Below are 23,950 nucleotides of genomic sequence, written 5' to 3' on the forward strand. Positions count from 1 at the left end.
TTATCTGTTGCATAAAACTATTTAGATGAGTTTTCAATCTATAAATTTAAACAATATTGCTACATAGTATACTGTTGAAGACAATTTTCAAAATCATACTCGATCCTTTTGTATTTTATATTGTAACACGATATTCAATCATAATAAGTATTATTTTTAATATGATAATTTGTATTGAAAGTTTATGGTGAGTGATTATCATAATGAAGTATAAATGATTTCTAGAGTTTGATCTCTGTTTAGAAAAATTTGTTTTTATCTTGATTGTTTTTTCCGAGACAGAAACAATCCGAGTTTCTACGGAGATGTCACTTAGTATAATGGTCATTTCGTGTTTGAGCCAACTACTAAGACCTTCGAGCGAAATGCGCACTCAATCTTTTTAAAACCGTACGTGTGACGCAAAATGTACTTATATCTCATTTCAACATAATATACAGCTATGCTTTAAAATCATTCACCTGAAAAAATAAACACTTTGAAGTATTTCAAAAAATAGGATTTTAACATTAAAAATAAAATAAATTTAATTAATACCATTAATTTGTTAATTGTTTAATTTGTCATTATTTGGAGCGGTGGTTAACTTGGGGCAGTTAAATACCTATTATAATTTTAGTCGTATCGATCATAAACATTAGTAAAATATTACAAGTATTGTTAAGAAACAGAAAATATTTGTTCACAAAAATAAGTGATGGAATCAGAAAAATATTTAGTCATCGTTGAGTTTAATCATCGTCACAAGTTAGCCCGTTAGAAATTACCAAATTATGTAATTTAAATTAAACAAATTTAAGTTGAGGTCATATTTGAATAAAGTAAATGCGGGTGCTACATACTAAAATATTGTGAAAAGTTCAGTTAAGTTTACCACAATAAACAACGTTGTTTATTGGTTTACTATGACGTGTTCATGTGTGTACTTGGGTGTTTATAAGTTCTTATCTTGCTTCTATGATTAGATTTGGTTACACTTTAGTAACGCTCTTGAAAGGGGTACAGAAATATATTTAATCTTGAAGTTTATATGAACTACTTTATTTTTTTACTCAATTCAGGAGATTTATTTCTTCTAAAGATTTATTTTCTTTCGATTTTTTAACGTAAAATTGTATAACTAATACTTAAGTCCATTTAATTTTTTCTTTATATATCTATAATAACAATGACACATATTTATTCTATATAAATAATTAAAATATGTTCATTGTTTTTTCTATAATTATAAATATCATATGTATTTTATACGTCATAAGATATGTTATGTAATTGTAATAACACGTATATATGCTTCAAGAATTATAAGTGTCAATGTTCAAAATAATAAATTATTTGATAAAAATAAGTTTTCAATGATATCACTTTCGTCGGAAATATAGTTGCTCACCATTGTAACAATTAGTACATTATAAAATCTTATTATATAATTTGAATAATTAAATTGAAAAATTGAAGTTTAAATTATTTTAAATACAAATGTTGATAATTAGTCTTTAGCGACTTAAAAATTATTAACTAATTATGCTAATATTATAATACAATTAACTTCATTTATAAAACAATGTTAATTAAAGTAGTCAAACTTGTCAAAAATTTTTTATATTTTGTCAAAGCAAATATTATAAAAATATCCTGTGGTTTATTTTTAAAAAGGTATCAATAAAATAGTACTTTTAAGTTAAAATTTTCAATAAAAAAAAGGACATAAAAGTCATTTCTATGATTATTTTTTTACGTGATCCAGCATCAACTAGTGGATACGTTATTCAAAATCTAATTGAAAGAATATTTTTTACCCATTTGACATATTTTAGAACAACCATAACTGTTAAGTTTATTTGACTAATGATCTGGGACCACGTTTTGTTAATTATATAATTGTGGTCGAGAGATTTTTCATTACACTCAAAGTAAAAGGTAGTTAATTAATTAGAGCACGCCTGTACACATTATACATAAATAACGTATTTTTTAGTTACTCATTCGTGAAAGACGAAAAAGATTTTGTATTAACCCTGAAAGGAAGCGTAAAAATACCTATGTTTATCAATGTGTACTTCACTATTGTTTTTAAATCATTTTTCTCTTCGTTCAACTTCTAATTTTTATTTATGAATTCTTTTTAAACAAAAATATTTTATGATTTTTGTATAATTTATCTTGCACTATGAGTGTGCACAATCTTTAGAAATGCGATCATATTATGTTACTATAATAATAAGACAGTTACTGAATTATAACACTACTACGATTAGCTAAGTGAAATTTTTAATGAAAAATGATAAAGATTCATTATTTTGTCATATTCAATGGACCATTATTGTGACGTTGCCAATCAAAATTTTTACTTTTTTTATAAGTTTTAGGATGGAAGATCAATGTAAAAAAAAAAAAGTTAAAACGTATGAAAAATTATATTTTTAATTTAAAACAAATTTGATACATAGGTATAATTCCAACAAAACTTTTGGAGGGGCTTATTGTATCCAATTTTCCCCTCGCTAAAATTTATTTTATATAAAAATATATAGAGTGTTCAATAAGTAAGGAAGCGGGTTTCTATTGTTCTCTCTGTTGATAACAATTGATCTGTTTCCTTACTTACTGAACACTCTGTATATCGTTTTTTGATATTTTGGAGGGACTAAGCCCCTCCACAATTTGCACCTACTGTTTGACGTATAAATAGTGTACAACTTTATTGATTTTGACACTATTCAACTATTTTGTTCGTATTTGTCTATATAATTTTTTTACTAAATCAATATTCAAGAATTTTATTTAATCGTCAACCCAATTTTAGGGTGAAACTTGGGGAGTCTTAGTTCTTTCAACTCCTGCCATAACGCTTCCCAAATTTTACAAACTTTAGTTGTATTGACATTTTAAAAAATAGAATAATTGAATTATACCTTCCAAAAACGTTGATTAAATTGCAACTGTTATTTTTGTAATTTCTTTGTTCAAAAAAAAAAATTTGAGCATTATATTTCAATGGGCTTGGCATGCATATAAATATGCATCATGGATGGTAATAGTATGACTATTAAACTTATTTTCGTTTTCAAACTTATATTTCAAACTTTTTGAGGGGGTAGGGATCTTTATGAAAAAGAAGGGCTACGTCGCGAACTTAACTCGTGCGCGTAATGTGTACAAATTTATATGTATATAAATATTCACTGTACTTCGCACGCCACTAACGTATTTGTAGCACACCATCACGCCCCGTCGTACAATAATTACGGTGTGCCTCTGACATTTACTCGTTATTAATGATAACTGGCTTTGGTTTAAACAACTACTGAAATGGAGTTTACGATTTTGTAACATCTTGTTGGGTTCACTTTACACGACAGTCAAGCATCAGTTTATGTCTGTTTTGTGTATTACAATGAGTTGCTGGACACTGAACGATTATAGCACTAGAATAATTAACACCACATTTATCCATGTTTTTCTATAAAATTCATTATAATCAATAAATATTATTCGATTTTTATTTTCTTAGATACGAAAACAGTATCAAAGAAACATGTTATTTATTCCTTTTCGTTTGCTCAAAATTGATGTAATAACCCTTGAGTTGAAAGTACAAGCAAAATTTCAAGTTTTAATTTAAATCGTACTAGGTATTTACCAAAAGTCTTGGTTAAATGAACTTTTCAAGCATTGAAAAGGAAAAAGAATAAAAAGACGAGTAAGAAAAGAAAAATCGAAGAAGCGTGGTAACCACCGGTATTTATCTGCTGATGACAAGTAAACGATTCAGCGTCACCGAAGTATATTGTCGGTCTATTTATCATGAGAAGCAAGTAAGACTCGAGTTATGACACTATTCATTAATGATTTTGCCGTTTTCAAAGCAGTTGTCCTCAACGGTTTTGAATAATGTTGACGGTAAGGAAGAGTACTATATTGTTATTTAAGAAAAGTCCAAAGTCGAAAGACCACTGGGTTTGTTTTTTACTTGCACACCTAAACACTTATACATCACTTTTTCTACACGTTGAGTGAGGAAAACTTAACTTTTTTGATTGATGTGTTTGTCTAAAAACTTTTTAATTCAATAGAGTATTGCTATAACATCAATTTCCACATTTAAAAATATCTATCTGTTGTCATTGGGCCTTGCTAAATAAATTATTATATGGTTTTACCCATATTAATCATAAATATTGAAAAAATCGGCAAGGAATGTAATCTAATAATTTGTTGAGAAAAATCATTATTTGAAATTTGATTGTATAATTTGTGAAAAAATACGATTATTCCTAATGGTGTGTTCTTTTATATTCCTATTTTTATTAAATTACTCTATTCAATATGTTTTTGTTAATATAGAAAAAATAACATCGTTAATTAAAATATTATTATGTGTAATTTTAAAATATAAAATAACTACATAAGAAAAAACACTATCTAATTATTGTGCTTGACATTTAAATGTCAGACAAATTTCACAGATCGTCACATTTAAATAAATAAATATAAAATGTACGTACTATGAATACGTTAAAATCATAAAAAATGTATTATCTTTATGGATTTACATTAGTTAATACATCAAAACTGCGTATGGAAAAATTAATAGAACATTTTCTTGTTATTAATAAATATTTTGATGGTATTAAAATATCTTTGTTAGAATAATAAAAATATTTTATTAATATAAACAAAACTTAAAAATGTTAAATATTTTTAAACGAACTCGCAACATCATAGCATTATTGTTTAATTTTTATAAATTGTTCTATTGAACACTGCAGATTTTATTTTTATTTCTTATTTTTTTTAGCTAGTAAGTGAATTTTTTCATTCTTTCGCCCTCCCAATAAAAGACCTTTATCTTTTCTTTATATAAATTGATCAAATATTTAAGATTTCTTATCTTTTGTGAAGTTGAAATTATTAGTAATTTTTTTTTTTATTCGCAATCCATTCATTAAAATTTGTTTTTTGATTAATGATTTCAATTTTAAGATAACATTTATTAGTTTTATAATTAAAATTTAGGTGATTTACTACGTTGTCAGGTCAATGTAGTGTGGTCTTATATTTTTACAATTTTTTCGTTAATTTTTTGAACTTCGTTTGAAAAAAATGTTTTATAATAAATTATGGCGCTGAAACCCCCGTCTTTTGACAACGGCACTGTTTTTTAACAATGATAACATAAAATAAAATAATATAAGTAATCGAGGTACAATTCAGTGTACATTAATTTTTTTAGTTAATAAATTAGTTTTCAAAAAACGATTAGGATTCATTATCTTTTAGTATATAATTAAGAAAATTCTTAAGTGCACTTTTTTGGTTATTAAAAATAATTATATGTTCTATTTTGGCACACAAATCAAGATATAAGTTATCAGAGTGTATATAAGGCAATTTTATTCGCGTTTCGGTAGAATGAAAAATCGAAGAAAACAAATATAAGATAAATGAAGACAGGGATTTTTTCTTAAGTGGTATGTGGTACTGACGTCTCATTTAATGGCTTCAGGTAAAACCGTTATGAAACAAAATTCCAATCAACTATAGAATAGGGAAAACCGTCGAAAATCCAGAATTTGTATTGTTTATAAAAACAAAAAATATCTCTATAAATATATAAATTTTCCATAAATTTATAATAAAGTAAATGGAATAATTCGTCTTCAAAAGACTTAATGATCGGTGTACATATTATTTATCGAAAGTTAATGTTGTGAACTTAATTCGAAAAAAAAAATATTGGCGATGGTGACGAATACACCGCGTTCTGTAAAAGGCCAACATATCATGTTTAATAGTTGACAATCGCAATATACCCATCATAAATCACAGGCACACATTTAATATAAGTTTCTAGGAAATAGTGTTCTATAGAATCTTACAAGAAAACATGATGCAATAAAAACATTAATACAACAAATTATATGATTTTATTGTGGTTAAGAAACATACATTTTGTACCAGTTGTCTGGTTATGGTTGCAATGTCAATAAACATAATAAACTTATTTAATTTAAAGTTATATTGATTTTTGATGAAATGTCCAAAATCACTTCAAATAATCAATTACAATATATGTATTGTGAATGCAATCCATATATTTGATGGATGTTGTAATAGGAGACATGCTTCTCCTGGTAATTGTCCGAAACTTTACGGAAAAAATATTTTAATAATAATTAAGGTACTAAAAAGAATAAAATAATTTAGAGGTGGTGTCACTTAATGTTTAACCATTCGTTAATCTTAATGCATTTTTTCAATATGCAATATCCATAAAATTTGACATCAACGCTACTGCATTTTATAAAATACTTAAAGAAAGTTGGTTTATTATGAAAATCTATTGTTGCGTTTAGTACTTATATTATTAAAATATATACATGCGTTAATAATGCATAATACTACAACATTTAAGTAAACAATTTTTCCTTTAATGAATTAGTATCTTTTCTAAAAGTTAAGTCATAGCGACAGAATGAATAATTAAAATGAAATCCCATTAAAAATGATTTTTTTTAATTATAGAATTTAAAAAGAATGTCCTTCTGGTTATACCTAACTTTTTTTATAATGCTTTGATACTAAAAGAAAAAGACAAAAAAGATTTGTAGCACTCGCGTGTGTGTTTAAACGGATTTAACGATGAATACTTGAATTTAAAATTACAAGTGCACTGTTTCATAAAATACACAGCCACGGGAAGCAGTCTATACGTTTAAAAGTTTATCAAACGTAAAATTGCGTGCGTCAGAGTCCTAATTTGATTTACTTTTTTAAAAACATTTTCTTATCATAAAAAAAAAAAATAGTAAAACGCAATGCGAATATCTTTGACTTTTAATTCATTGGCTGTGTATTTATTGCCTATTTTCTTTTTTTATTTTTTGTTTCAATTTCGAAACTGTTTTTATAAGAGCGCGTAAAACGCGGTCAACAAAATTATTATTTGGATTGTTTTTACGTTAAAATACTTTTTACGAGGTTTTCGCTTGTATTCCAATGACATCCTTTCTATCATTGAAATGATAATTATTTTGATCTTGAAGAAGAATACTCATTAACATTTTCATCAAACGACTTTAGAATTTATTCTTTTCTAGATCTACTCATAAATAATTTATTTGTTCCAATATCAAATTATTGTAAACAATTTAGATAGTTTAAATAGTAAAAGAGATATTTTTTGACGTTTACTACTACTACTTAATTTGCGAATTAAGCGTTATATTTATAAATTTATTTTTTTATGTATTTATAATTTTTGTTTTACTGACACTGTTTTATACGTATTTGTTACATGCACTTTTTTGTTTCATTATACATTTTTTCGTGTTTTGATATTCATAAATATGTAAGTTTTTAATTATTTTGACTTTTGTACGGACTATGTTTTGAAGTGACAGACTTATACAATTTTTGTGTCTGTTTCACTTTTTATTTTTCAGACGTAAACCTAGTGGCTGAACCGAAACCGCACCAGACCGGTAGAAAAAGGCAAAACTTGTCAAAAACCGGGAATGACTGGTAAGTAATTTGTTTTTTGTCCCATATATTTCCCTTCCAATCATCTACTCGTACATGGATTTCTTTACACTGGAGACGTAATAGTAACCCATTGGTGTACGCACATTGTACCCATTTGTGGCCTATTAAAGACGAGTTTCGGAAGCTCACCTAATACAATTAATCGGTCATATACATTTCCTTTTGCCTTCTAATCGTGTATGAAAGTGATATACTCAGTTCCAATAGTAAAAGTTAACCAATTTTTCTATGGTATTTTATGTCTCTACGGTCCTTAACAAAGTTACTCTAGACGTATAATAGCTTATAAACTTACCTGTACACCTCTTCTGCCGTCCGTTTCTTTTGTTGGACAACAACGTAATAAACCCGACAAAATATTGTATACGAGATATCTTATATCAAATAGTAGAATTTTGGTCCTTAGGGATGTAAGGTATCCGTGATCAACATTATAAATCCAAAAGCAATTTTCGAAAACTTACTGAATAACCAATAGTAGCAATCTTAATAACCACTGCAAATAATATATTAGAAATATGATGCAATTGAACTTATTACAGAGAGTAACAGAAATATACCCTTTATACAAAATTAATATTCATTATTCGTTTGTCATTTGTAGACTATAGTCAGTAGGGCTATATTTCATGATTCAATAATTCCTTATGGTTATTTTAGAAAATAATATTAAGTAAATATTAAAAGTATTTCCGAAGGAAACTATGTAATTTTGTAAATATTTTAAACAAAAATTGAATTAAATTTTTTAGCTTGTGCATAATTTCTTAAAATACAAATAATAAGAATTGATCACAAGTCGCTATTATTGTTTTAAAATACAGCTTATAAAGTGACGTATATAATTATAATATTTAAATTCAAATACATTCATTAGTCTAACTGTTAGATAAGAATTCAAGTGGAAAGAAAGATATATGTAACTAAAAAAATTAAAATAAAACTAAATCGAAGCAAATATATTTTTATACCTGAAATTAAAGTATATTACCATTTAATTTATCAAAACATATGCTTAAGATTTCTCATTTTACTTAACTTAAAACACAAAAATTGCAATGCTTTTAACTCATAAAAAATACTCTTTAATAATATAATTCATTAATAATATTATTTTTAGAGGTTATTTTTAAAATTAACATTTCCAGTTGTAAAAAACTACCCTTTATTCGCTCCGAGTATGCATTATAATTTCGCGGTCAGATAACTCCCGTTGAAACCCCTTTATCTCTCATTTGGCGTGCGTTGATGATGTTCTGTATTCAATTTTAGATAAAAATACCAGGGTAATGAGAGTAGTAGAATGTCATTACACAAGGTAATTACTGAATACGGGTATTGTGTGAAGGGTTTTAACAAATCTGAATTACTCCATAGGTAAATAATGTAGTGAAGATAAAACCGACCTAAAAAATAAAATGAAAAAACTAGAGATTTTTTTGGTGGGCAACTGTGATTTCCCACGAGACGACGTGTTCACGGATTTTTAATTCATTCATCGTCCTTTTTGTTTTATTTTACAAAAATAGTCCTTTTACTTGAGATAAATATTATTAAGTAAAAATTTAATTTAATATTGTCTTTATATTAATATTTATATGTATTTTTATATTTTAATAAAAAAAATTATAAACTTGTCAGCAACTAATTTTTTTATATTTAATAAAATGGCATTTAGGCATCTGTTGAGTGAATTGAATAGTATTCTATAATATTTTTTTATTAATGACTGATAGCCACAATTTTTATATTTTTTAATTTGTTATAATGAATTTAAAAAGAAAATTATTTTACAAGTAATTCTTGATTTTTGTAGTATTACTATTGAAAGGTTATTAATGCGATAGGAAAACAAACTAACGAATTAATTTTCCTCTTAATAGCTTTAAACGAGTACAAAAAAAAAATCAAAGTAATGGAAATTAAAAAAAACATTTTATGATAACAAACGGTACTTGATAATTCCTATTACGTCGTTTGTTTTCTTGTATATTATGTTGACACAGCCATAGGTTGGCGAGAAAACGTTCATTAAAGTCGAGGAATATTATTTTGCTGCCTTATCTGCTTTAAACAGAGCTAACCTTCTGTTGACATACCATCCGCCACTACAGACACCACCGGGTGCTTGTAACAAATATCCGTGTGACCAAATGTTGTCCTAAATGTCAGCAAAAGTACACAGGTGATTATATTTATTCGAGTTCACATTTTCCTCTCCTATTGGTGTCTTTAACTTTACCACTGTTCCGGTTTAATCTCAAATGTAACGATGCCCTCATTCGCCACTTTACCTTTGTGTCGGATAATTAGTGCAAATAACTCTTCTTCTTATGCAAGAATATTGTATAAATAAGATGCTTCCAAGTATGAATCATTATTATTTGAATAGACTCATATCCAAATATACTCTGTTAATTAATATACTCATGTTTTAAAACTAATCCAATTTAAATACATAATTTTCTTTTTAAATTTATTCGTGTATATTTTTGGTGTTTTAATTAAATAAATTATAATTCCAAATAAACAATTTTTCTAGCAATAAGGTCTTAATGTAATATATTATATGTTTATTATTGTTAAAATAATTATTTAATTTTAAAATAAACATTTCAGTATATACGGAAATTTGCGTGTAAAATCGGCTTTGATAACTAACTAACTTAAAAGTACTCAAAAAGTACTATAAACGAGACGAAAGTGGTAAAGAGGTTATGCGAATATGTAAGAAGAAATGGCACGTCCCATTTATTTTTTTATTAGTACGAAAAAGAGTTTTTTTTGGATAAATTTAGATGACGTTTAAAATTACAAATGAAAATTTAAGTACTTCATATTTAATAATATTTTGATATTAATTTTTGTAAAATAAAGAAGATGAAGGATATTAGTAGAATAATTTATAGATCGAAAGATAATTTCCAGTTTTGAATTTTTATGTTATTATTTAAAATAAAATAGTTTTATTTGATAATGTAAATAAATATAAAAAAAGTACAAAATATTTTATTTTCTCTTTTAACTTTTTAATATTGATTTATTTTATTTTGTTTCAGGGAATACTATTATAACAGGTACGTAGTCACAAAATTAAATTTTAAATTTTAGTAGATTAAACTATTTTAAAACAAAAATCGATTACATTCTATTGCGTCACATCATATAAAATAAAAATGGAGAATTTAAATAAAGTGTTTTTAGAAGTTTATTGTATTTCACCATTTTAATGTTAACCCGTTTAAGTATTTCCAGGGGGAATATTATGTTATAGGCAAGTTAAATATAATTTTTTACGATAATGATATTATTTCACAGCTATTATTAATATGAGTTCAAATAGAAAAGAATATTTAATAATTATTTTTATTATATTGTTTAACGTATGAGGAAATTATAATTATAACTATAATTTTATTTTGCAACAAAGATATTTTAGTAATTTCTGAAAAATATTGTTATTACTTTTTTAAAAATAGTGATGTGATATAAATAACAATAGTAGGTAGGTAGTGCTATTTGCATTATACAGTGATGCAAGATCTCGATTTTAGAGTTTAATAATGCAAAAGCTTCGAAAGAGTTCTCAGGAAGGACAGCAACTGTCAGTAAAAGTCGTTTAAGAAATGCGTTTGAATATTTATAAGTTTTGCTTTCGGTCGATGATGGATGACCCTGAATTTAATATATTACTGTATATGTTTATGGAGAATATTTTGATGGTTTCGAGATACAATAATAATTTCGATTTCAAAATCCGTGGATACTTTTTAACTGAACACATTTATCTTCATTTAAAATTGTTATTGGCTGATTTATCGCAATTGTAGTACAAATTCGTGTAAATTTTTGTTCCATAAGTTTTAACCTTGGAATAAAAAAATATAAAATAAAAAATAAATAGACAGTCCCTGAGATATTCGAAATGTTATTAGCAATTACTTGTCCAATTTTCACTTAGCTATTATTTCTTGAAATGAGATTAGAACATATAGGTGAAAAGCCAATCGTAAGATCATCTTTGGGTGTAAATAAAAAAAGAAAAGAAATAATAAAAATTTATTATTCAAAACAGACTACTCCAAAAACGTTTCTACCCTACCACATAGTATGCTGACAAGACATAATTTAAACTTAATTGAATTCGAAACGTTCGCTCTTTGTACATGACCACCCTAATGGTTCAGCACTCAGTCGATACGCTTCTAACGGTAACGATGATGGAGAAGATATGTCGATTTTGTGAGTGTTCGTCAAAGATACACTGCTATAAAAGGAAAAACGAATACTGATGATAATGTTAATGCTAAACGAAAGAAACTATAAAAAAGGCTATTCCATATTAATGTTAAACTTCTTTTCAATGTCTTCGATGTTATAATTTTATCGCGTGTAAAATAGTAGAATCCACAAGTTAAAAATGTTTAATTTGCTGCAGAAATTTGATATAAATAGAAGTTGTTCTTGAATATCAATGAAATATTAGTTGCAAATATTTAATAGGGTATTTGAAATAATAATTTAAAAATTCTTTTATAAAATCAAACAAATAGTGATTACCATACAAAATAAAGTTTAATGTAGATATTTTAACATTACAAATTAAACTGAAATAATTTATCAAATAAGTTTTTTAAGCATTTCCTTTTGGTTTAAGAAAAGTTTTTCATTTTCCAAATAGAAAATTCTTTAGCACTTGTTTCATGCAATAATAATATGCTGAAGTTGTTAATTAGTATGATTTTTTAGTAGCAAGAAGTTTTACGTTTTCTCGTATGATAAATGATTTTTTACACTCGTTAAAGTATTTAAAATCACGAATAACTAATAATTCTTTTAAGACTTGCAACACAACATAAAAACTTCTATACTAATATAAATTGAGTTTAACTGATTTAAAAAATGTATGCATCGTAAATAATAACGATGGGTTATGTGTTAAATAAATGTTAAATCATATTTCCTAAGCATAATGTTGATTTTTATTTCCATAAATTTGATCAAGCATTACATTTGTTTGAACGAATTACAAAATATAAAGCAATAGCTAATAAAAATTTTGATATTTTGAAACTCTCAGTCATTTTAATATCAAAGTATTTTTTGTGATAAATTATTAACTTTTTTTATTGGGAAGAAATACTATAATTTCAAAAATAGCTTATTTCAATTTCAAATTATCGTCAGATTATAAGGATTTTTCAATTATTTGAAATTTGTTAATTTCAGTAAAATATCAAAAAACAAACATCGATGTCGTAACAAATATTTTATCATTTTGAACAAAAAAAAGCTGTATTTTGGTTAATGATAAATACCAATGACGTAGCTAATAATAAATAAATAGATAGATAATATAGGTACTATTACTACTCAATTATACATTATTGTACAACTTAAAAAAAACGTTTAGTAGTAACAAAGGTTTGCTATTGATACTTTTTTAATAACTTATCAAACATTGGTATAAGTTTATTGTTAATAAATTAGCATAAATTAAATATAACAGGACATTATTATTAAAATAAAAAAGTCTATTTATTGTATATTGAAAGTTCTATGCATTAAAAAAACTTTTAAAACTTTTTTAAAAGTGACGTTTTGTTGGGAACGAAAGAAATTTATGGTCATAGTAGATTCAATAACAATACAATAGTGACAAGAACTTTGTATAGTTACTATGATATGGCTAAAATCAGTTAAACGGGTCGTGGCTATTATGTTGCATTAGTTACGGACTGACGAACCAGATAAACGACGGCTACGATGATGTTCATTAGGACTTGTGGTTACGTGAACCGTGTTCAAATCAGTTTTGTTGTGAAATTCGCTCATAACTCACATTATCACATACTCTTGAATTTTCTAGGCGTGAGGTTTAACTTTTGTCATTGTTGGCTGAGACTCGAGAAAACTGTTTAGTTAATTATACATAATGAATAAAACCATAATTCTCACAATAAAGTTCATAGCACTAAAAAAGGTAGTATAAAAATATTGATAATGAAAATTAGGTATTTAAATTTACCATTACACTTCTGATTAAAATGGTTAACGATTTAAGATCAATTATATTAAAGTATATAATTTAAAGTTCGACATAAAAATTCATTAAAATTAATATTAAACGCTAAAGTTGATAAAAATGATTTTTATATTTGTTATGAATTTCATAAACTGACTTTAATTATTCACGATAATCCACATAGATTTTGTAAAGAAAACATAATATTTTAACACTTAACACTCTAAAACTATAATTTAACGGATTGAATATATATATTATTGTAACAAGACAAATTCAGTTCGTTACAATCTAGTCGTCTCACAGACACTAAGTTAATTTATTCTACAAGTGTACTTAATGCTTGTCGTGGACCAGTAAAATTATAAAAATTTGTTAACATATTGGTTCAATTTTTACTAGTTTAGTCATTTTCACTAAGATACAAAGATCACGACATTTGTTTATAACTCATTGATATTTTATATTGATCAATAAAATATTAGTATAAGTTTTTTTTTTTTAATTTTCTTTGTCGTGTATAATAAATCATTTTTCTATGTAACAAATAAGACTATGTTTTCAACGTTTACATTTAAACTAGGTTTGAAATATTACTCATAATAAAATAACCCTTATGGGCATTGACAGCATTGACTTGTCATATAAATCAAAGTGTTAAATGACATAATGTTGGGGTCATATCAATATTCAAATTAATTCTGTCAGGTATACTCTAAAATAGGATTATATTTTCCTTCATTATTACCCTGCTTCAAATTGCACTTAAAGCATCAGAGAGTATTTGACATAATGATACGAAGAAGCGATCAAAAATCTAATTTTAAAAATACAAAATTGCCTGGCGTTAAAAATCAAGTAATCTTTCAAACGTATAATACAAAATTAAATCAATAGCTTTAGTATAGGTAGCCAGGCAGTTGGGGAGACGTTTTTAATGGTCCGAAGAATTATGATCTGGAAAAAACAAGGCAGAGACGTGATTCAAGTGCAATTTCTGATACCAGATGAATTACAACCCATTGTGTGAGCAGGAGCGTAATCGATTTTTTTCTATATTTTTCTTTTATAAAATTAAAAACTCGGTTTTTCGATTCATTTTCTTGATTAATAGTATTATTTATTATTATTATTATGTAGCTATTACGCTTCGTCCACGGCCAATAACAACAATATTAGTGGGAACGGTGTGAAATCTTCAAAACGTCAAAAGATCAATCATCAATATGTAATCTGTCCATCTACTAAGGGACGCAATACTAACAGTAGTTGTGGAAATCAACAACAGAATAATACTATGCATGGACCTACTATCATTCCTGATCAATTAAAACTTTACAGTAAATTTATCTTACTAGAAATTGTCTTTAAGTTATTTGGTTTATCCAATTCTTATTATATATTATTATATTACATCAATATCTCACATTTTTATAGGTAACTCTGATATTTTAATTTGTGGTAACTGTCGAGAAATGTTTACCGAACTTCAAGGGCTTTTGGATCACAAAAAAGAGTACTGTAAGCTTAGATTCACATGCAAGTGTAACAATTTTTTCAAATCTAATGTCAACAATAACAATTACAGTAAGTTCCTTACTAGTTAAAATTAATAGTATTTTTTTTGTTTCCAATTCTCATGACAGAAAAAAAATAATATGTCAGTAACTTAATTAGATCTTTAACTTCTTTTATTGAAAATTTCATTAAACTACAGTTATATATTATTAGATAAATTATTATTTCTTCACGTCTTAACCTTAAATTTCATGTCATTTATTTTTTAGCTTCGATGCGAAGCTGAGAAGGTATTGGTTTTACTATGTGTTTTTTTTTTTTTGTGTCTGTTACCACTTTTTCTCAGCTCTCACCGAACCAATTTCTTTCAACGATACGTCAAAAGATCACAAATCGTATCTAATCGAAGACATTACCCTTAAAAATTGAAAAAATTTCCCTCGTACCCCGTAAATGAAGGAAACCTCCAAAAAAATTACAAATTTAAAAATCGCTAATTTTCGAAATTCTTTCAATTTTTTTTACTAAAAACTGCCGTAACTTTTTCAAAAATGAACATATCAATATAGTTTTTTTTTTTATAGATACTTGATGTCTTTACTTATCATTTGGTATATTTTTTTTGTAAATTTGACCATTTATCTGCCCACAGGGGAGGATTTAAAATGACAACTTTTTCACAAAAAATTAACTTTTGAAAATGTTCCGGAAGGTCTGACACTTTTATATATATTTTAAATTAAAGCTAATGTAATATACTTTAATTTGAAAAAAAAAAATTTGACCTCTGGACTTGTCTTCATGGGGAAAATGGCTACCGAATGCTATTTTTGTGTGAAAATTCTCGATTTTATTTTTGATATTTTTAACTTTATAATCCTATAACTTATTATGAAAAGTGTATGGATCAACACAATTTTTTTATGAGAAATAATATTTTTTAATAATCCCTTTTTAATTTGACATACTTTATCTTAATCAGGATATTAATAAAGAACTAGCAGATCATGTAGCTTTTGGAATAATACACCAATTTTTCTAAAGATTTGCATCGAAGCGTTTTATTTTAATAGTGATTTTAATTTATGCCAGATATTATTATACTTGATCCAACTATGCCACTTCACCACTGTGCCACGACCCCACTTGGCTGGGTTTTTTTTTTATATTAAGCCTTATACATTTTTATATTTTCTTATTTTCCCATTAAGTAAAGGAATAAATGAAAAAGTTATCAATACACCTAATTTTTATATTCTGTAATTAATTCATTAGCTTATAATAGAGCAGTATATTCATATAATAATATAATATACGAGCTAATAATGATACTATGATTGTACAAATTAGATTATTAGGCACTGAATTTATTTAAAAACTTAAGCTAAATGTTTAAAAGAGTGTAATGTGTTTATATTTCAAATGAAAAAAGAAAATCAATTGAACCAAACAACTTGCTGCTGGCATTCAATGAGTGGAAAATTAATGGTTTATCTTTCAGTCGATTTGTTACCCGAGCAATTGAATTTTAGAATGGATAATTAAACTTAATAACTTTAATAATTGCTTATCAATTATTTCTTTTTATCCAACAGAGTGGCCAGGAAATCTGAACGAAGGCTTTGTGTCTCTTGTGTGTGTTCAATGCAAAGAATCATTTGATAGTGCTTGGGATTTGATGGTACACGCACAAACTACACACATGATGAATGTTTATCAGTTAACCACGAGAGATCGTATAACGGTGTCGCCAAATGAAACAGAGTCAGAAAACGGATCTATGGTAAGCAATAATCGTTAGATAGTGGAATTTAATTATTTTATGTAGTCATAAATAAGATAGGTGCGGATAATAAGACTTAAATTGTATTACGCTTAGTTAGATTATATACAAAGCTTAATACAAGCTAGGTCTTTTTACCCGCCCTACCTTAATAATTTTTTTAGATAATTCCTATTATTCTTACAGCGTAGTTTACTGATTGAGTAATAAGATAACTTTTACATATATCAAAGCACAAACTAAATAAAACACCCCTAAATTTAAAATGTATAAAATATATTTATAAGACATAACTTATTTATAAGTTTTTCGTGTCTAATACTTTTATATTTTTGAAGTTAAATTGAAAAATGTAATGTAAATTTTAATTTTCTTGTATTGTAATCCAATTATATAAAACTGCTTTATTAGGTAAAAACAGTGTATATCTCTATATAGGAGAGGGTTAAAGTAGAAAGGGATGGTCAGTAGTTAATTTAACAAATGCATTTCTGATGCGTACATACAAAGGTATACGTCAATTAAATACGACTCCCAAGGGGTGTTCCGACATGTAGGATTTTTTCGTTGGTATTTTGCCAACGTTTGTACAGTAATTAATGCCGTTAGGGAAATGTTCTTCGTTGTAATATGTAAAACGTAATGTTAATTATATTCTTCAATCAGTACAAACAAGATAATATCTTTCATCACTTGCATATTATGGTAGTGTTTTTTTAATGATATATTTTTGCACATAGCGTTTAACAAATTATAATTTAACCAAATAAAATTTGATGTAACTTTATATACAAATATAGAGCATTATCATTTACTTAAATTACTCCTGTTACTTAGCGCCCACAATAATTGTTTTGTATTATATTTCAAATCTTGATTAATAAAAAAACTTCTCTAACACTTATAATTTTATATAATCAAAACAACTTAAGATATTGTAAAGAGTTATCACGTTTGTGATACGTTTTAATAAACCTTATGATTATAATAAAATTATAAACTTATAATTATATGATGTATCTTTTTACAAATACACATAAAAGATATACAGAGTGAAACAGATTTAACTTTAACTCTTGTAATTTTTAACACAATTAACATTTTGTTGTAATTTTTTTTTTTTAATAACATTTTTTTTTCTATCTTAGATTACATTAAAATCATATTTTTTATTATTTATTTTAAATTTTATTGAAATTAAAAAAGAAAATTTTTATTTTTTTATAATTAAAAACAAATAATAAAAAATATGATTTTAACGTAGTCTAAGAATAAATTATTAAAAAAAATTGCAACAAAATTTTGATTGTATCAAAAGTTACAAGAATCAAAGTTAGGTTTGTTCCATTCTGTATATTTAAGAAAAAGGAGCTGTAATACCTTAAATATTCCCTTTGTAACAATACTAGTTTAGTATTGAATTGTTAGATTGTATTCAGACCATATATAAGCATGACATATTTTTTGGAGGTTTTTCAATAAACAGAAAAAAAAAGTTATACTTAGATCCCGCATTATATGCATTTATAATTTTTACTTGAGACATTTTATCTAAGAAGTTTTAGGATAAATGTTTGGGCAAACTTGTAGTAAGAATAGTAAAGTAGAAATATTTTTCACTTTAGAGAAATAAATCCTTCTAATGTCTCCAATACTACAACGCATTTCTAATTTTTCAAGCCAATTAATATACATTTTTACTGCCTGATGATGTGTTTGAAATAACTTAACAAAATTTATAATTGCATATAAATCCAAGCTCTAATTATAAGTAATGAAATTTTAAACCATTTAAAATTTCTTTACCAAATTTACCAAATTCATTGTATTCTTTTTCAAATTTGAACAATTTTTCAGATGTGAAACATCGTGTATTAATTTTAATACACGTATTAAGGTTTCCAGTATAACGAAAATAATAGTTAGTTAAATTTCAAAAAACTAAGGATTGTATATCGAGCACCCAAAGAGAAATTATGATAAGAAAAAATAGGGGTTGAATGTTATCGTCAATGAATGACTATCCCTTTTCCAGGCGATTTATCTTGTTAATCCTTTTTTGTCCATCATTCACTTACATTGCTATGTTTTATCGAATCTGAGTCAATTGATCAAATGTAAATTCGGCTGGCCAAAACCTGTGTTAGTAATAATTAATTTAGAGTGGCATATATACGTAGATAACACTCATAAACGAACCATTGCTACCAGCGACCCCATCATGCTAAACAAGGGTATTGCCACACCCCGGAACAACGACTGATAACTTGCGGAAGTGATGAATCGTGGGTGTGGTGCGTGACGATTTGCTGGACTTTCGTGTCTAGATATTTGTCTGGCATTAAGTTATTAAAGCTTTAAAAAGCAAAAACTGTAACAACAAAAGCAACTTCCACAAAATGTCAAAGTGAACGAAATACTTTGTTATAACGAACATTGTACTTGTGAGACTATAATTCTTATTGAAAATAATTACCATTCAAAATGTATTAATACGAAATTTTTTACTTAGGTAACGGTATTGACTAAAGAAATTTGAATACTATTAATCTAATCTAGAGGAGTACACTTAAATTTTATACAAATAAACAAACATCATATTTTTCATAAACATTTATTTCTCAAACCAAGAATTTTTTATGAAAGAGTCATAATGAAAAAAAAGTTGAAAGGGTAGTTTTAGAACAATTTTCTATTAAATAATATACTTACTAAAATAATGGTTATAAACTAAATTTGTCTGCATATTTATTGTTGGACATTTCAAAGAGTTTAACGGCATTAAATAAACAGGTCCTTAATCATTTACCTCCATGACCCATACATTAACTTCAACAAAATACTATTTCATTTAAAATATTTAAAAAATTTTAGTTAAAGTTGATGCCCAACATTGTTACATAAAATATAGATCAGTTTGTTGAAAAAAGTTTTCCTCAAGAATAAATAATGTTATGTTTAAAAATATAAGTGAATTTAATATTAGGACTATTTTTAATTCAGAAAAAAAATGTATCTAAATATATGACCGCAAACGTTTTAGACACACCAATCAAGTATTAAAACTATGTATTTATAAAATATGCATAACATTTGAAAATACGAAATTTTAAATTATAAATGATTAGTCTAAAAACATGAAATCAAGTTAAATATAGTGTTTCCCTGAAGAATTAATTTAAATATTAAAAAAATATTTATATTTAATTCATAAGAATTAATTTAAATTACACTAAGAGAAGATTTGTTTTTATATAAACGCTTTGATTGAGTAATATTGAATGTTATTAATTCATCTACACTTTTTATGCCCCCGAATTATTTTTCATGTAATAAACATAAATATATTCGTACACAATATAATATACATTTGAATTTAATTGTTGATAAAATTTCATATATTATTTATTTTAGTGTTCAGTTGGTGCTCAAGTAAATATCGATGAAGACGGAAATGGGTCTGCAGACGAATTACTTAATTGTCGACATGAATTTAAATCTACTGAAAATAATGTATTGCAAGATGAATCTTCGCCCACATTGGACTTTGATGGAACTGACAAAATTTTGCAAGATTCTCAAAATCAGTCAACTCATAATTCTTGTCAAACCTGCTTAGTACAACAACCTCTACAAACTCTTATGGGTGTCCATTGAAATACTATTCCTTTAAAATATCTCTCGTAATAATATAAATTGTTAATTTTATCAATTGAATGACTAAAAAAAAATAATAAAAATGTATCTTTTTTAAATATTAATGAAAATAATTTGAATCTAATTTTTATCGATCTAATACTTTACAAAACAGTTTATTTTTTAAGAATTGTGTAAAAATTGTTTTTATTAATCGCAATAGTTAAACTAGCTTTTAACCACATTATTATAATTTAACATTACATCAAATTCTTCATATAAAATATTACAAAATGAATAATTGAAAATATTTAAATTCCTTCGTTTACTTAAATTTATCGTGAAAATAAATATGATACATTGGATATACATAGTCAAAATTTCAAAAGAAAATTTAATAATCTTTACTAGTACAATCAAATTTAACTTAATATAAATTCTTTAAATGGTGATATTCTGAGAGAAAGCTCCATAGGATTTTATGGAGGGACTTCCATATAACCACCCTTTTATATGTACCAATATTTGATATAATATATATGTATATATAACCTACAGAACAAAGTATTGGCTTTCTAATATTTGAAGTAATTTATTGTTTTAAAGTTTCACTCGAGTGCACGTTTAAGTTTATAATAATTTATTTCAAATTATCTCAAAAATTAACTCTATTAAAGTAATTATATTTTAAAATAGAGTACATTTATCTTGAATAAATAAATAAATCTTATATTTAAGATTTAATTTATTTATATTATATAAATTAATTTAATATTAAAATTATTTCACAAATGCTAAAAGAAATGTATCACTTGACTTATTTTTAATAACATTTGAAACATTTTATTCTTTGTTTATTTAAAAGCTGCCTCCATAATGTAATAATAGCTTGTTATTATTGCTGAATTTATATATTTCGAATATTGAAATATATATTGATTAGTTTTTAAATGTACATCTTTTAATAACAACCTTTAAAAAAATAATATTCTTTAGTTGATTTAAGAACAATTTTTAGTTTATTTCTGTTATTATTTAAATGTACGTAACAAATTGATGAAAATCACATAAATGTTCATGTATAGACATATAAACAGCGTACAAAGTGAGTCACGAAGATATGACAGATCAAATAACTTTTGATTATGATGACATTTTTGTTGATAATCAAACAAAAAATTTCGATAGGTCGATAACAGTTTTAGGACAAGTATTTATCAAGTTAATATTAATTTAACACAGTGGGTATATATTGCAATCGGAGTATACGTTACCACTACGGGTTGCATTCACCCGTACTATATACCTACTAAATATAGTATATAGTATATATATATAAACGTTCTAAAATTATTATCAAAATTTTTTCCAAGAAAAAGACTAAAAAATAACAATTTCAAAATGCTAAAAAAAATTTGTTTTTATTATTAGTGATAAATAATAAATAAAAAGGCAATAATTATAGGGAAAAAATGTTCAACAAAGTAATAATTAGATCAAAACTTATTGAAAATATTATATCTCTGTGGCTCATTTTATATAATTTCGAATCAAATTTTGAGTTATATTCTAAGAATGTAAGGTTGATAGTAATAAGATTGATATATTGTTTTATTAAAAGTTGTTAACATCAACAGTTCTCTTTTGTTTAGATTTAAGTATAGCCATACATATCATTAAGCTTAAGTAAAAAAAATAGCTGGATAGGGAATTAGATGGTTCTTACAAGTATTCCTTGTAAGTATAAATTATTCTGAAAGATGTAATTATTTATTGTCAAAACAAGTAATTTTTGTTATTTTTTTCACGTCTCTTTTATTATTAAACATTTGTTAAATATTTTTATTAAAAAATCGTGCGTCCATAAGTTGGAACCATCTAAAATCTACCCTTGTATTTCTAAAGAACTTATATTAAGTTGTATTTTATATTAGTATAATTGATTAATAATTATTCAATTGAGTTACAAATAAGTAAATACTATATAATACATTATAGTTGTTATTAATTTCGATAGAAAATAATTAATTTAAGAAATAATAAAATAGCTTCAATTTTTAATTTAAGATTAAATAAACATTTTTAACTATGAGTTGTTGTTTTATATCAAACTATATCATCAAAAATTTTAAGACTACATAGTATATTTTACAAAATAAAATTGAAAATTTCTATTTAATATATATAAATAGTGATTGTTGGATTATAAGTAGGTATAACTATAAAAATTGCTAATTTAATGCATTTTAATTAGTGTATGTGTTCAAAGGCAAAAGTTCAATTGGCTTAATTAATCTTAATTTACTCAAGTTTTTTAATAAAATGTATAACAGGGATAGATCTTAAGGGGAATTTATGTGGTACATTACACCATTTTCGGTTACTGGTAATCGATAATTGATAAATAAAAATAAAATTTGAAAGTACTATATTATATTATATATTTATAATATTTTTAGATATAAAATAATGTTCAGACAGGCTGCTCATAAGATAATTTTTTACTACCACCCTCTGTATGTGTATTTTTAACTCATACCTTTTTTCTTTATAAAGAGTTAACATAAAATTACTAATGTTGTAATAATGACTATAGTAGTATAGTTATACTTTTGTTCTGAGAATATATACATAAGAAATTCTATCTCTCTTCTCCAAACAAAAAAAAGAATTATATTTTCACAGTGTAATCATTTTTGTTCTGAGAGAATTTATCACCCCTCTAATAAGCCTCTGCGTTTATTTACTGTCTTATAGATACTTAATACTTAATAATGGCATGACTGTAAAATGGACATTTATGGACCGGTATCTAGCAACCAATTGGTTGCTAGATACCGGTTAATAATTTTAAAAAATATTGGATTATCAATAACAGATTACCGTTATTTTTTTTAAGAAAAAAAAAAATAACCCGATCCTACTTCTTAATTAAATAAAAGGGGGTTTTAACCATTTTTCGGGAAAAATAAGTAATAAATACGGTCCTGCTGATAGGCACTAACCGCTGATCTGGTAGTTAGGAGTCGTTTTATTCCATTCTAATTGTCTTTAAATTTTCAATAATAAAAATTAGTAAAATAACTATTCTTAGAAATATTACACAGTAGGTGCTTACGACAGAAGGCCGTAAAATAAAAATATAGAGTTCTGGCTTTGTTAATAAATTTTAAATTAAATTAATTCACCAAGATCAAGAAAATAGATTTTTTAAGTTACATAGTTTGCAAAATTACTTCTTTGTATGTGTTACAAAATAGGTTATAAAAAATAGGATATAGAGGGAGATTGATTTAGAAGAAATAACAAAATATACAAATTGATAAAACTTGTTGATTTTAATAGTACAAGCTATCATATCATTCATGATAATGCTTATCTTGAATGTTGAGTAGTTGTAATGATAATGATTATGTAAACATCAAAATTAAACGTTTGTT

At 25.4% G+C, this 23,950-nt stretch overlaps 1 protein-coding gene across 6 annotated transcripts in view; it reads left to right on the top strand.

The window, feature by feature from the left end:
• Positions 1 to 22,602, top strand: part of LOC126903319 (uncharacterized) — a 49,935-nt gene extending 27,333 nt beyond the window's left edge. For all 6 annotated transcript variants that reach the window (XM_050681458.1, XM_050681457.1, XM_050681460.1 and 3 more), the window contains 6 exons: positions 7,449 to 7,527; positions 10,608 to 10,625; positions 14,714 to 14,913; positions 15,011 to 15,160; positions 16,687 to 16,874; positions 20,289 to 22,602. In XM_050681458.1, the coding sequence (XP_050537415.1) occupies positions 7,449 to 7,527; positions 10,608 to 10,625; positions 14,714 to 14,913; positions 15,011 to 15,160; positions 16,687 to 16,874; positions 20,289 to 20,531 (878 nt within the window). In that variant the 3' untranslated portion in view covers positions 20,532 to 22,602. The remainder of the gene's footprint in view (positions 1 to 7,448; positions 7,528 to 10,607; positions 10,626 to 14,713; positions 14,914 to 15,010; positions 15,161 to 16,686; positions 16,875 to 20,288) is intronic.
• The last annotated feature ends 1,348 nt before the right edge of the window (positions 22,603 to 23,950 follow it).

The sequence above is a fragment of the Daktulosphaira vitifoliae genome, unplaced genomic scaffold, assembly GCF_025091365.1.
Source record: "Daktulosphaira vitifoliae isolate Bord-2020 unplaced genomic scaffold, ASM2509136v1 Scaffold_3, whole genome shotgun sequence".
Lineage (NCBI taxonomy): Eukaryota > Metazoa > Arthropoda > Insecta > Hemiptera > Phylloxeridae > Daktulosphaira > Daktulosphaira vitifoliae.